The 13,883-nt window shown below is 41.5% G+C and overlaps 1 protein-coding gene across 1 annotated transcript in view; it reads left to right on the plus strand.

Annotated features, from left to right (window-relative positions):
• Positions 1 to 7,233, plus strand: part of ANAPC4 (anaphase promoting complex subunit 4) — a 43,436-nt gene extending 36,203 nt beyond the window's left edge. Inside the window, exons 22-29 of the mRNA XM_006866301.1 lie at positions 1,849 to 1,946; positions 2,750 to 2,811; positions 2,905 to 2,943; positions 3,046 to 3,147; positions 3,958 to 4,032; positions 4,845 to 5,018; positions 6,109 to 6,232; positions 7,009 to 7,233. Of these exons, the coding sequence (XP_006866363.1) occupies positions 1,849 to 1,946; positions 2,750 to 2,811; positions 2,905 to 2,943; positions 3,046 to 3,147; positions 3,958 to 4,032; positions 4,845 to 5,018; positions 6,109 to 6,232; positions 7,009 to 7,233 (899 nt within the window). The remainder of the gene's footprint in view (positions 1 to 1,848; positions 1,947 to 2,749; positions 2,812 to 2,904; positions 2,944 to 3,045; positions 3,148 to 3,957; positions 4,033 to 4,844; positions 5,019 to 6,108; positions 6,233 to 7,008) is intronic.
• The last annotated feature ends 6,650 nt before the right edge of the window (positions 7,234 to 13,883 follow it).

A 13,883-nucleotide genomic window follows, 5' to 3' on the forward strand; every position in this document is an offset into this window, starting at 1 on the left:
TCACCAGCCATTCCTTGGAAACCCTGTACAGGGTCGCTGTGAGTTGAAACTGACTCTACAGCACTAAACAACAGCATGTATATATATGGAGTTCTGGTGTGGCACTGCACTGCCAACTACAGGGTCAGCAGTTCAAAGCCACTAGCTGCTTCTGAGAACCCCTATACAAGGAGTCTGTGGATGTGGAACAGATCGGTAAGTGCTGGACCACTGGCTGAACAAACCCACCCTAGATCCCTCGGGAGACAAGTCTGCTTCTGAAGGGTCACAGCCGTGGCAGCCCTGTGGAGCAGTTCTCCTCTGCAGCATCCATCCCCCAGCTCATCCATCCCCAAGTTCATCTATCCCCCAGTTCATACACCCCCCAGTTTCTCAGTGCAGTTTGAAATAATACCTACCACCTTGATGGAACTACTAAGAAAAGACATCAAGCTTCCCCATGTACTTTCCATGGGTACATTAGAGAGTCAGAGTTGCGGAACGGGCCAGAGTCAGGGCTATGGAAGCCAAACTGTTGCGGGGGCTTGGGTGGGGGGAGGAGAGTCTCACTCAACATCTTCCTAGTAGAGTGGCTCAGGCAAGTTGCCAAACCTCTTGTAGCTCAGTTTTCTCACCTGTGACATGGGGATGATGATATTTGCTGAGTGCCTTTGAATTGGTTCCAACTCACAGTTGACTCTGTTTAAAGTTTCTGAGAGTGACTGGTGGTTTTGAACTGCCGACCTTGCGGTTAACAGTCCAGTGCTATCCTGCAGTGCCACACCAAAAGGCTGCTGTGAAGAGGAAGTAAATTAATCTAGTTAAGCTAGGAGTAGTGCCTAGCTCATGATGTGCAGTCTGGATGCCAGCAGTTTAGTATCAGTGGACGGTTTTCAAATACAGGATTTATCACCTGGTAGCCACTGAAAATGGTAACATGATTCAAATTCATTTTTTTCCTGTAAGATAAGGCTCTCTGCTCCCATTAAGATTAGTGACCTCAGAAACCCTACACAGGGTCGCGATCAGTCGGAACTGACTCTAAGGCACACCACCAGCAACACCAGCTGGGACAGCAGATAGGTTACATAAGGGAGGCCTGCAGATGGCAGACTTGGGAGATAGACTTAGGTTTGGGTCGTAGCTCTAGAATCTCAACTGGTCATTTTCATATTGGACAATTGCCTCACCCCTTGTAAGCTTTTTTTTTTTTATCTGTACATTTGAAAAACTGATGCTAAGTGTGTAGTGCTTTTGTAAGGAGAAAAGTTGGTTTGAACCGCAAGTTTGGCTTTTCAGGCTTACCAGCTGCTCCTCCGAAACCCTATTCAGGGTTGCTATGGATCAGAACCAACTCTATGGCATTTAACAGCAACAAAGAAATAGTATGGATAAAGAAGAAGCTGACTTAGTAGGAGTCTGAGAATGCTAAATTATGTATGACTGTCTCCTGATAAAGCAGTCTTAGCTTGTTTGGAGAGTTCGGTGCTTACATCCTGGTTTGTTGGTAACATGCTCTTCTGGAACTATGCTGCTGTTACCTGTTATGGTAAAGAACAGAGAAGAATGGACTTCATTTCTTACTATGTCTTGGGGTTCCCCAGTTATTCCTTTCTTTTCAGAGCTAGCAGAAGCATGAGCACTGTTAGATTTGGGTGGAAGAAGCTCAGTTTTGAATGACTGTTGTTGGTTTTAGTGGCTGGCTGGCGTTGGGGTCCGTAAAGATGGCCGTGCTCATGGAGGGCGTGTGAAAGTAATGAGGAGCCCTTGAGCAGTCCATCAGCAGACCGACTCCCCACTAGATGGTTCTCTCCTGAAATCAGCTGGTTTGCTACAGCTCTTTTGTTTCTGTTTTTTCTTTGAAAACAGAAAGTCCTTTGCTGTTTCCTTATTATCCACGAAAATCATTGCATTTTGTGAAAAGGCGGATGGAGACCATCATTGATCACTGTTTGCAGAAGCCAGCAGTAAGTGTGAAAGCAAGGAGTATCTCTGTGCAGGAGCAAGCCCATTGTCTGTAGCATGTTGCTCACGTGTGCACATCAGCCCAGTTATTTGGATGACCCATGTGAAAATGCTGATCTTCAGCTGTTTTTGACTCTCAGAAATGGCCATGGCGTATGATCCAACCTAATATTTATTATTGGTATTTTGCCTAAATAAAAAGGAAATGTGTATTTATGTTGTATATATATTATGTATCTGTATATATCTATACAGTCACTGAAATTGTTGCTACCTGTAGTGTTGTATTAGTTCCCAGAACAAACTCACTTAGAAAGTTTTCTCTGTAGTGCTAACGTGGCTCACATCTACCACCAGCATGTATTAGGAGGACTAGAAGAGGGGGTTCTCTTACGTCAGATCCCTTTCAGTTCAGAATGTTCTCTGTCATGGATGTCTCTTGTATAACATGCAAAAGAAAGAACTTGGATTTGTACCTAACAACTTGGGGTGGGCAGGATGGGGAAACCGAGACTCACAGCTTAGGTTGCAGGGAGCATCTGTTTGAGGTGGCAGAAACATTTGCAAACAGCAGAGTGATGTCAGTGGCATGTCCATGTGATGAATATTGAGATGGAAGATGTTTTGTCACATAATATGTTCATCAAGAAATGAAACAAAACACTATATATGAAAAAAAAAAATTATTTGGTCAGAGATTTGCTGATCTAGATACTTTCTTAAGTCGAGTTGAAGAGTCACTTGTTATGAAGCATTTCTGTGTGTGCCAGTGCTTTAGTGACGTCTTGACACCATGTCTTTATAGGATGTAATTGGACAGTCGATGAATCAAGCAATCTGTATTCCTTTATATAGAGATGCTAGAAGGTAGGTCCATTCGCTGTTTGTCTGGTAGAAGCCAGCAGCCAGTTTATGTTTTTGCTGCTTTGTTTAGCTCTGTTTTCTTTTGCTTTGTTTCAGTGGAGACTGTACACGGAGGCTATTCAAATTCCCATTTCTGTAAGTATGTGTTTCTCTGCGATCTTAACTTGAAGAATAACAATTTCATTCTGAGTATCCATAGCTAATTGTCCTGTTTTGACGGTAATTTTTCCTCCGTAGGTGGAATAATAAAACTTCAAATCTCCATTATCTTATTTTTACTATTTTAGAAGATTCACTTTATAAAATGTGTATCTTAAGGAGGCCTACTGATATTTCACAGTAAGTATTTATTGAAAGTTTGAATCACAGAGTTGAGATGATTATTTCTAATAGGAAAACACACAGCTTCTCTCCCAGTGACTCAGATTTTAGTGACAGCCATGAGCCCTGCTCCTAAACTTCCTCGTGACTTAGACTTGTCACTGAATTGCTCTCAGAGTTGCTTTCTATATTATGAAAGCAATAATGATGCCAAATAGGAAGGCTTTGATACCTTCTATTTCTAGATTGTGTCATTTTGTAGTGCAGATAGCCTTTTTTTCCCATAGGGTTAAAAAAATATAGCAGCAAAAATTTCAGGATTATATTTGATGAACTTTTAGAAGTTCAAACTGTATTATCGAGTTCTTTGTAGAATGGATTTTCACCTTGGCTTAAGTATGTTTTTCATTGAACAAGAGGCCTTACCCATAGAGATGTCTTTTGATATCCAAAGTTAAAATTCTATAAGATACATACCAGAGTGTCATTAGAATCTTAAATGGTTTTAAATCTGAATTTAAAAGAAATTTATTGAGATCAAGATACAGCCAAAAAGAAGTAGTTTAGTTGTTCCATTTTTACCCAAATTTTACAAGGTGTTGAGCTACTGTGGTGATGATAAGATTTTAAACCAAGTTGCAGTTTTGATGTTAGCCTTATCTGTCTAGCTGTTTTAATTAAGTTACATTATCTGTATTCTAGAGCGAAAGTAACAGTAATTGGGTTTTTGGTATTTCGGTAAATGAACTAACCTTGCTAGTCATGTTCTTTCAAGTTGGCTGTCCAAGTTGTTCTACAAAGTCTGTTTTCCCCCTTTCTTTCTCTGAGATCTGTAAGTAATGCTCTAGTGGCTATTCAATTCGGGAGCTTCACCTATGCTACAACTGAAAAAGTGAGGAGAAGGTAAGTCTTGGATCTCGTTTGGGTGAGATACACACATTGAGGTGATGTGCTTGTGTGTTTCATGATTGCAGTTATAGGAATGTGGTCATACTCTTGTAGTGGTGATGTGGGCAAGGGCATTGTCACTTCCACCCCAGCGGGCCCGATTCGGACTTCATACCAAGGAAATGTCTGTGGTGTGGTTTCCTCTGAGATTCCCAGCTGGAAGGCTGCAGTGTAAATAATGTGGTTTCCAAAGGCAGAAGCCCTCTAGGGCTACAGTGCTTGTTAGGAACCAAAACAAATGTGAAGTGGGATCATTCTCACTCAGCTGGCTACACAAGGGTAGTAATGCCTAAGCCGTCCCTGAAGCTTCGCAGGGAAAAGACACTATCACAGGCCAATGTTTTCCTCACTTTCTGTTTCTTGATTTCTATGGTAAGATCTTTGGGATGGCTGCTGTATTTAATGTGTAAAATCTTAATTTCATTCTCTGGTGTATATTAGAATCAGTCTAATTAACTCCCTTTTCCCAAGGCTTATATACGGTATCATTCCTGAGATTTTCACTGACCAAAGGCCTATTAATGTCAAGAAGCTTCTGGAATTGTGATCCAATGTCACACATTTTTTTATAAGACCCAGTTATATTTGTGAATAATCAGTGTAGGAGATAACTCTGATTTTAGTGTAAATTGATATAATTTAAAGGCTATTGTACAAAATGTCACATAATCATTATTATCCTCTTTTTTTGCCTGCTGTTAGAATAGTGTTATGCATGCAGTATTTTCTCCACACGTCTGATGATACTAAACTTACTTTGATTTTAGTACCTACAGTTGTTTGGATGCACAGTTTTATGATGATGAAACTGTGACAGTAGTTCTTAAAGATACTGTAGGACGTGAAGGAAGAGACAGACTCTTGGTCCAATTGCCGCTGTCTTCCGTGTACAAAAGTGAAGATTCTGCAGACTGTCAATTCAGTGGGACTTACTCTACAAGGTATGGACTCCGGAGACTTGTCTTTCTGATACAACAGTTAAACGCCTTCAGTGGGTGTCACCCATTCCACTTGTTGTTGTTAAATGCCATTGAATGGGTCCTGACTCATAGGGACCCTGTAAAGGGTTTCCAAGGAGTGGCTGGTAGATTTCCACCACCAACCTTGTGGTAGTAGTCCAGTGCTTATCCTACAGCTCCACACAGAACGTTCTTCTCACAGTTCAGGAAGCCAGACGTGTGAATTCCGGGTTCCAGCTCCTGGGGAAGGTTATCTTGTTGTGTTAACTGTGGAGGAGGGTCCCTGTCTGAGTTTCTGCTTCTGGGCTTCACATCTTCTCCATCTCCTTCTTTCCCTTGCTTCTTTAATCTCTTTATATCTATGAAGAGGTTGTGGACTCAAGATACCTGTACACTAATCAAGCTTCATGAACATAGCAGAGATATCCCATTCCCAAAGGGATTACAAGATTAGGCATATTTTTCTTTTGGGGGAGTGTGGGGAGAACAGGGGGATGGGACACAGTTCAATCCATAACACCAGAATTAGCCATATAGTCAGTTGAGCAGAAATAATCCTATTTTTAACTCAACAAATAATGACTTCAGCAGCAGCTCTGTTCCTTTGCTTTACCAGTATCAGAAGTATTTGGTGGAACAAGGTAGATGGTGAACTATTGGCCATAGGACATGAAATATCTTTTAGTTCTGTTTTCAAAAGTAGCAGTAACCTCAGTTTGTAGAATTAATTAGTTTCCAAAATTAGAATCTCAGTACACACGGGGAGTGTACGCACTATTCCAAGGGATGGCTTTAGCTGACGAAGGCTGAAGTACCCAGAGCCGTCTTTAATTTAAAATGTGTTCCTTTCTCCTCCTTGAAAGGGAATGAAGAACTACTGAGATGACCTTGGCCTACTTGACAATGCAGTATTTCTAATAGAATACAGTATCACAACTTTTTAGCCTAGTGACTGGTAGGATTACATTGGGAATAGGCTGTATAGAAGTTGAACGCACGATTGACCCCGAGTAAACCAGGGAGAAGGTCCCCCTTTCACACCTGAGCTGTGGCTGCATCTGTCTCCTTCTAGACTTGATGAGCAGTGCGTTGCCATCCCCACGCGTACCCTGCATTTCGAGAAACACTGGAGGCTGCTGGAGAGTATGAAAGCGCAGTATGTGGCCGGAAATGGCTTTCGAAAAGTATCCTGTGTGGTAAGTGCTGGGACAGATTGTGAAGTAACCGTGAAGGCGTGCCATTCTTCTATGGAGAAGTATTGGATACACAGTATTGGATACACAGGGTCCTATCAGAACAAAATTGTGTGATTTGTCATTGTTTGTAGTTTTGGCAGTGAGCACATAGTTCCCTTAGCTAGTTAGTTCTCAGGTTTTGAGCAGACTTATTCAGGAGTTGGAAACAGTCTCAATTGTAATAATCACATTGTCATTGTTGGATGTGGACAGCCTTTTAGACAAAATTAAGGCAGGATTTAGTGATTGTGTTGTAAATTAACAGGCCTTCAGCTTTTCTGTAAAATCATTCTTTGATTCAGGCTTCTAATTTGTAATTCCTTATATATAACATATTAAGGAGTCCTAGTGATGTGGTGGGTTACTCGTTGGGCTGCTAGCCACAAGGTTAGCAGTTTGCATCCACCAGATGCTCAGCAGGACAAAGATAAAGCTTTCTGCTTCCATAAAGATGTATAGCTTTGGGGTTGGTTGATGATGCATGGAGGGGATTGTAACCATGGCAATGAAATGATATACGATAGGATGAATGTAAAACTAATGGTCTCCCATGTAAACTAGCACATAATTCACAATAAAGCATTTAAAAAAAATAAAAAGCTATATAGCCTTGGAAATTTTCTGCGGGTTCACTGTGAGTCGGAACCGACTCAGTGGCACACCACCGCTACGTATAATGTATTGGTTAATCCATTACTTTTTAAAAAGTGACTTTTTTACACCCTTTCCTTCTTTAGTTAAGTTCAAATCTCCGTCATGTGCGAGTATTTGAGATGGACATAGATGACGAATGGGAGCTCGATGAGTCCTCTGACGAAGAGGAAGAGGCCGGAAGTGAGCCTGTTAAAATCAAGGAAGAAGTGCAGGCGGAGGTGGACGACCAGACGGCCAGCGCTGCTGCTGCCGTCACGGCGCCTCCTGAGGTGGTAATGAAGGTGGAGAAACCCGAGCTGGAGTCGTAATCTAATCTCCTGATGTTAGAAACGATATGGACCACTGTTAATGTCCTGTGTGTAATGAAGAAATAAACAGTAAACTTTATCTACATTTATTCTGCTTCATCTCCTCCTAATGGCATAGTTAACGATAATCAAACCTAAGCCACGGCCATCACGCTGCTTCCAACCCAGAGTGGCCTCAGAGGACAGAGCAGAACTGCCTCACAGTGAGGGTCCCTAAGGGAACAAATTGCCACATCTTTTCTGCCGCAGAGCAGCTAGTGTATTTGAACTGCCATCTCTCTGTAAGAACCCCTATGTCACTATGATACTTTCTTTATGCTGAGCTTTCTTTGTAATATTTTATACAGAACAAAGAAAAAAAGGGGAATATGAAGAAAAAATTAAGTCGTTTCTGTCAAAGATATGTTGTTAAATGCCATTGAGTCGGTTCCAGCTCATGGCGACGCAATGTAGGGTTTCCACGGAGCAGCTGGTGGCTTTGAACTGCTATCGGGAATTGTTTCTGCAGCAGGAAAGAAAATAACATTAGTTATTCATCACTAGACATTTTGATGCACTGATTATTTTTAAAAACTTAGACAACAGTTATTCCTGTTTTTCTGTCTTATATTTAGGGCTCATGAATGCCTTCAAAATTGTGTTTTCAATATCAATGCTGATTTGCCTCAGTGTTAAGCCAAAAGACAGCTGGAAAAAGCAAAACTACTGCTTGCCACTCAGCCTGATGACCTCGCGTGGTTTTGTGAGTTTATCTGAGCCCTGAATCAGACAGTGCCTGACTGTGTCTGCTTTCTGTGTAGGGGTGGGGGTGCCCCCGAGTCGGTTCCGACTCCCACTGACCCTGTATAGGGTTTCTGAGGCTGTAAGTCTTTACATGAGCAGGAAGCCTCATCTTTCTCCTGTAGAGTGACTGGTAGATCCAAACTACTGACTTGCAGTTAGCGGCCCAGCTCGTAATCCACTGTGCTACCAGCCCTTCTGTGTAGAGCAGATTAGAGACCCATAGTGACGTCCGTGGACGTGAGGTGTGTCTTCACTGCACATCACTGAGCATTTGTGCAAGCCAGTGGCTATGAATTGCTCAGTGTTTGTACCTAAAGCCGAATAGTATTCTCAGTGACTTCCAAAGCTTCCACTATGTGTGTACCCATATGATATCACATTAACAGGTATGAGAAGGAATTATGTGTGTCTATATGTATATACGCCTATGGAGTCCTGGTGTGGTGCCTTTGGTTAATGCACTGGACTGCAAAGTTGGTTTGAACCACAAGGTCGGTGGTTCAAGCTCACCAGCTGCTCGTTGGAAACACTCTACAGGTTCACTATGGGTATGAACTGACTTGACAGCACTCAACAACAACAAAACACACACACACACACACACACACACACACACATACACACTAATGCTGCTTTACTGGTAAGTGAAAGAATCCCTTTTTATTTCTTTCTTCCAGGACATTTTATTGTGATTTGAGGAAAGTCTACAGAGCCCTTTATTTTCACCTTCAACAATTTTTAGATATTTTATTTTATGCCCTGAGTAGCAGTCCTCTCCTAGAACAGCACGTTCGCACATCCTTCCTGGGTCCCATGGGTCCATTTCGCCTCTCCTGCTCCCTCCTGCCTTCCGAGCCTTGGTTTTGTTGCTGTTAAGTGCCATCCCAGTTGGTTCCTATTCATAGTGACCCGACCCCTATAAGGTGTCGGGGGGTAGTGGCTGGTGGGTTTGAATAGCCGACCTTGTACTTAGCAGTCCAGTGCTTATCCTGCTGAGTCACACAAGGACTCTGTGCCCCTGGGCACATGCTGACCCCTTGCTCTGTATGGCCATGTGTTTTGAAGAGCACATTCCTCATAGGCCTGTCCACTGTTTGACTGAAAGGTGAGTTCCAGGGATGGGTCAGTTCCTGGTTCCAAGGATGCCCAAGGACTACAGTCACGGTCCCACCAGTCTCTAAAAGTCCTCTTCATGAACTGAATTTTGTTCTACATTTTCTCCCACTCTGCACTGCCCAGGACTTCCTACTGTGAGTGGTCCTAATCAAAGTGGTCAGTACTGGTGGAATTCCTTTGCATTTTTATCTTATTTTTTTATTGTGATTTTAAAGGAAAAACTGAAGAGAAAGACTTTTGTGCATGAACCTGGAGTTTAGGCATGAACTTCATTGTTTCAGTACCGAGCTATGTTTTGACCACTGTGGCTTTGTAGTCAGTTTTGAGATCAGGGAGTGAGAGGCCTCCAATATTGTCCTTCTTAAGCACTGCTTTCCTTATCCAAGGTCTCTTTCCCATCCATATAAAGTTCGTGATCATATTTTCCATCTTTTTAAAGAATGTTGCTGGAATCTGGATTGGGATTGCGTTATATCTGTACATTGCTTTGGGTAGTATTGACATTTTCACAATGTTGGGTCTTACTATCCATAAGCATGGTATATATTTCCATTTTCATAAATCTCTAGTTTTCTTATTGAAGTGTTTTGTAGTTTTCTTTGTATAGGAATTTTGTTTCTCTGGTTAGATTTATTCCTAAGTAGTTCACCATTTGGGTGGTTATTGTAAATGGTATTATTTTCCTAATTCCCTTTTCAGAGCTATCTTTATTAGCATAGAGGAATCCAACTCATTTTTGTATGTTGATTTTGTATGCCCTACCACTTTGTTGACTCCTGCAATGAGCTCCAATAATTTTTTTGCTGAGATTTAGGGATTTTCTATGTACAGGATCTTATTGCAAATAGTTTTACTTCTTTGCCAGTGTGGATGCCTTTAATTTCCCTTTCTTGCCTCATAGCTCTTACTAAAACTTCCAACACAGTATTGAATAGGAGTGGTGATAAAGGGTATCTTTGTTTGGTTCCTTTTCCCAAAGGGAAGGCTCTTCGTTTCTCTCTATTGAGAGTGATGTTTGCTGTTGGTTTTGCATATATGCCGTAATTATGTTGAGGAATTTCCCTCCAATTCCGACTTCGTAGAGTGTTTTCGTCAAGAATGGGTGTTGGATTTTGTCAAATGTCTTTTCTGCATCAGTCGATATAATCATGTGGTTCTTTTCCTTAAAATTTATATGGTGGATTATATTGATTGTTTTTCTAATGTTAAACTATCCTTGCATCACAGATATGAATGCCACTTGGTCATGATGTATTATATTTCTGATATATTGTTGAATTCTGTTGGCTAGGATTTTGTTGAAAATTTTTGCATCTATGTCCATGAGGAATTGTTGTTGTTGTTAGGTGCCTTCGAGTTGGTACCGACCCATAGCGACCTTATGCACAGCAGAACGAAACATTGCCTGATCCTGGGCCAACCTCACTACTGTTGCCATGCTTGAGTCCATCAAAGCTGCCACTTGGACAATCCATCTCGTTGGGTATCTTCCTCTTTTTCTCTGACCATCCACCTTACCAAACATGAGATCCTTCTCCAGTGTCCCTCCTGACAATATATGTGAAGTATGAGAGACAAAGTTTGGCCATCTTGGCCTCCAAGGAGCACGCTGGCTGTACTTCTTCTAAGCAGATCTATTGATTCTTTTGGCAGCCCATGACACTTTCAATATTCTCCTCCAACACCATAACTCATAAACTCCTCCAACACCAACACCACAACTCCAACACCAACTCATAACTCAAAAGCATCATTTCTTCTATAGTCTTCCCTATTCACTGTCCAGCTTTCACATGCATATGAGGTCATTGAAAATACCATGGCTTGGGTCAGGCACACCTTAGTCCCAAGTTGACATCTTTGCTCTTCAACACTTTAAAAAGGTCTTGTGCAGCAGATTTGCCTAATACAATATATCGTTTGATTTCTTGACTACTGCTTTCTTGTGTGTTGATAGTTAATTCAAGAAGAATGAAGTCCTTGAAATTTCAGTCTTTTCTCCGATGATAAGAATGTTGTTTATTGGTCCAGTGGTGAGGATTTTTGTTTTGTTTACATTGAGATGTAATCCATATCGAAGGCTGTGCTCTTTTATCATCATCAGTAAATGTTTTTAAGTTCTCTTTACTTTCAGCAAGCAAGGTTGTATCATCTGCATATCACAGGTTGTTAATGAGTCTTCCTCCAATCCTGATGCCACGTTTTTCTTCATATAACCCAGCTTCTCAGATTATTTGCTCAGCATACAGGTTGAATAAGTATGGTGAAAGAATACAACCTTGTCACACACCTTTCTTAGTTTTAAAACATTCAGTGTTCTCATGTTCTGTTCAAACAACTGTTTCTTGGACCAGGTACAGAATCCTCATGAGCACAATTAAGTTTTCCAGAATACTCTTACTTTGCAATGTTGCCCATAACTTGTCATGATCCACACAATTGAAAGCTTTTGCATAGTCAGTAAAGCACAGGTAAACATCTTTCTGATATTCTCTGCTTTCAGCCAGGATCCATTGGACATCAGCAATGATATCCCTCGTTCCACGGTCTCTTCTGAATCTGACTTCAACCTCTGGAAGTTCTCTGTCAATGTATGATTGTAGCTGTTTCTGTATTATCTTTAGCAAAACTTTAGTCGCATGGGATATCAAAGCGATTGTCCGATGATTAACACATTCCATTGGGCCCTCTCTTTGGAATGGGCACAAATATGGATCTCTTCCAATCAGTCAGCCAAATAGTTGTCTTCCAAAAATCTTGGCAGAGATGAGTGAGCACCTCCTGTGCTGCCTCACTTTCTTGAAAGATCTCAATTTTTATTCCATCAATTCCTGGTGCCTTGTTCTTTGCCAATTCCTTCAATGCACCTTGGACTTCCTCCTTCAGTATCATTGGCTCTTGATCATATGCTGCCTCTTGAAACGGTTGCATTAGCCATTTTCTTTAGGTACAGTGACTCTGTGTATGCCTTCCATCTTCTCTTGATCCTTTTCTGCATCATTCAGTAATTTGCCCAGAGAGTCTTTCAATAACGAAAGTCGAGGCTTCAATTTTTTCTTCAATTCCCCCAGCTTGAGAAATGCTGAACGTGTTCTTCGTTTTTGGTTTTCTGATTCTAGATCTTTGTATATTTTGTTCTAATATTTGGCTTTATCTTCTCGAGCTAATCTTTGAAATTTTCTGTTCATGAGGGATAATGGTCTCTGATTTTCCTTCTTAGTGATGACCTTCCCTGGTTTTGGTATGAGGGTTATGCTTGCTTCATAAAATGTATTAGGATGTTTTCCATCCTCTTCTATATTCTGGAATAATTTGAGTAGAATTGGTGACAGCTTTTCCCTGAATGTTTGGTAGAACTCACCAGTGAAGCCATGTAGACCTGGACTTTACCTGATCAATTTCTTCTTTTGTTTTAGGTCTGTTCAGGTTTTCTACTTTACGCTTTGTGAGTTTAGGTAGGTCGTGTTTTTCTAAAAATCTACCGATTTCTTCCAGATTTTCAGATTTATTGGAGTACAGCTCTTCAGGGTATTCTGTTACTATCCTTTTTATTTCTGTTGGTTCTGTTGTGACATCACCCCTGTGGTTTCTTCTCCAGCTTATTTGCGCCTTCCCCCTCTTTTCTTTTATTAGATTTGCCAGTGGTTCGTCAGTTTTATTAATCCTTTCGAAGAACCAGCTTCTTATCTTGTTGATGCTTTCTATTCTTTTTCTGTTTCCGAATTCATTTCTTTCTGCTTTAATCTTTATGATTGATTTTCTTCCGTGACTGTAGGCCTACTCTGCTGGTCTCTTTCTAATTGTTGGAGGTAGGCATGAACCGTAGTGTGCAGCCTTTAAATGTGAAATGATGGTTTGTTAGTGTTCCTAGCACAGTGCAGAGTACCTGGAATGCACTGTTTGAGCAAAAAGGTGACCTGTCAGGCCCCATTCCGGAGAAATAACAGGTAGTCGTTCTTAGGTAGAGCACTGGAGAATGAAGGCATTGTGCAAATTTACTGCCTCACACTTGAATAACTTAATGGGATTTTAGAGACACATAATAATAGCTTGCATGTAGAATTAATTATGAGCAGTAAGCCCAATTAAGTGTTCAGGAATACCCATTCTTCTCAGTGTTATCTGTAGTTTGTCATGAACTACACTGTCGAAAGTCTCTGTGTAGTCAACAAAGCATAGGTAAACATCATTCCAGTAAAGCCTTACAGTCTTGGAAGCCCTGTGGAGCAGTTTTCTCTGTTCTATAGAGTTATTATGAGCCTGGATCGACTCAGAGGTGGTACGTTTGGTTTGGTTTGGGCACTGGCACAGTTCCCAAGTAAGCCTAGCCTGGCTGGGCGCTCAGCCTTCCCCTCTCACCTGTTTTCTCTGGTGATTTGAGCAGACCTCCCCCACTGCCCAAAGACTGCCCTCTTCCCCCAGTTCTAACAAAAGGCTGAGGGTGGGTAGGAAGCAAGCAAGAGTCAGCCTTAAGTCCAAACCTGATGCATAGTAGACATTCCACAGTTTACGCAGTCTAGTTAAGTTCTTGGAGCCTCAGCTTGCTCACCTGTGAAATGTGGACACTGGTTCTACCTCACATAGGGTTGATGGGGAAGGATAAAGGAGAAAATGCTACTGTAAAGGTACTCGTCTAGACTGACACTTAGGTAACTTGGTCCTTGTTTGCACACACTTGCTGCTTACGTGGTTAGCTCGATAGCGCCATCACTGTCAGTCTCATTGCACTATAGGATAAACACTGGACTGGT

The sequence above is a fragment of the Chrysochloris asiatica genome, unplaced genomic scaffold (genome assembly GCF_000296735.1).
Source record: "Chrysochloris asiatica unplaced genomic scaffold, ChrAsi1.0 scaffold00089, whole genome shotgun sequence".
NCBI classification, from domain to species: domain Eukaryota; kingdom Metazoa; phylum Chordata; class Mammalia; order Afrosoricida; family Chrysochloridae; genus Chrysochloris; species Chrysochloris asiatica.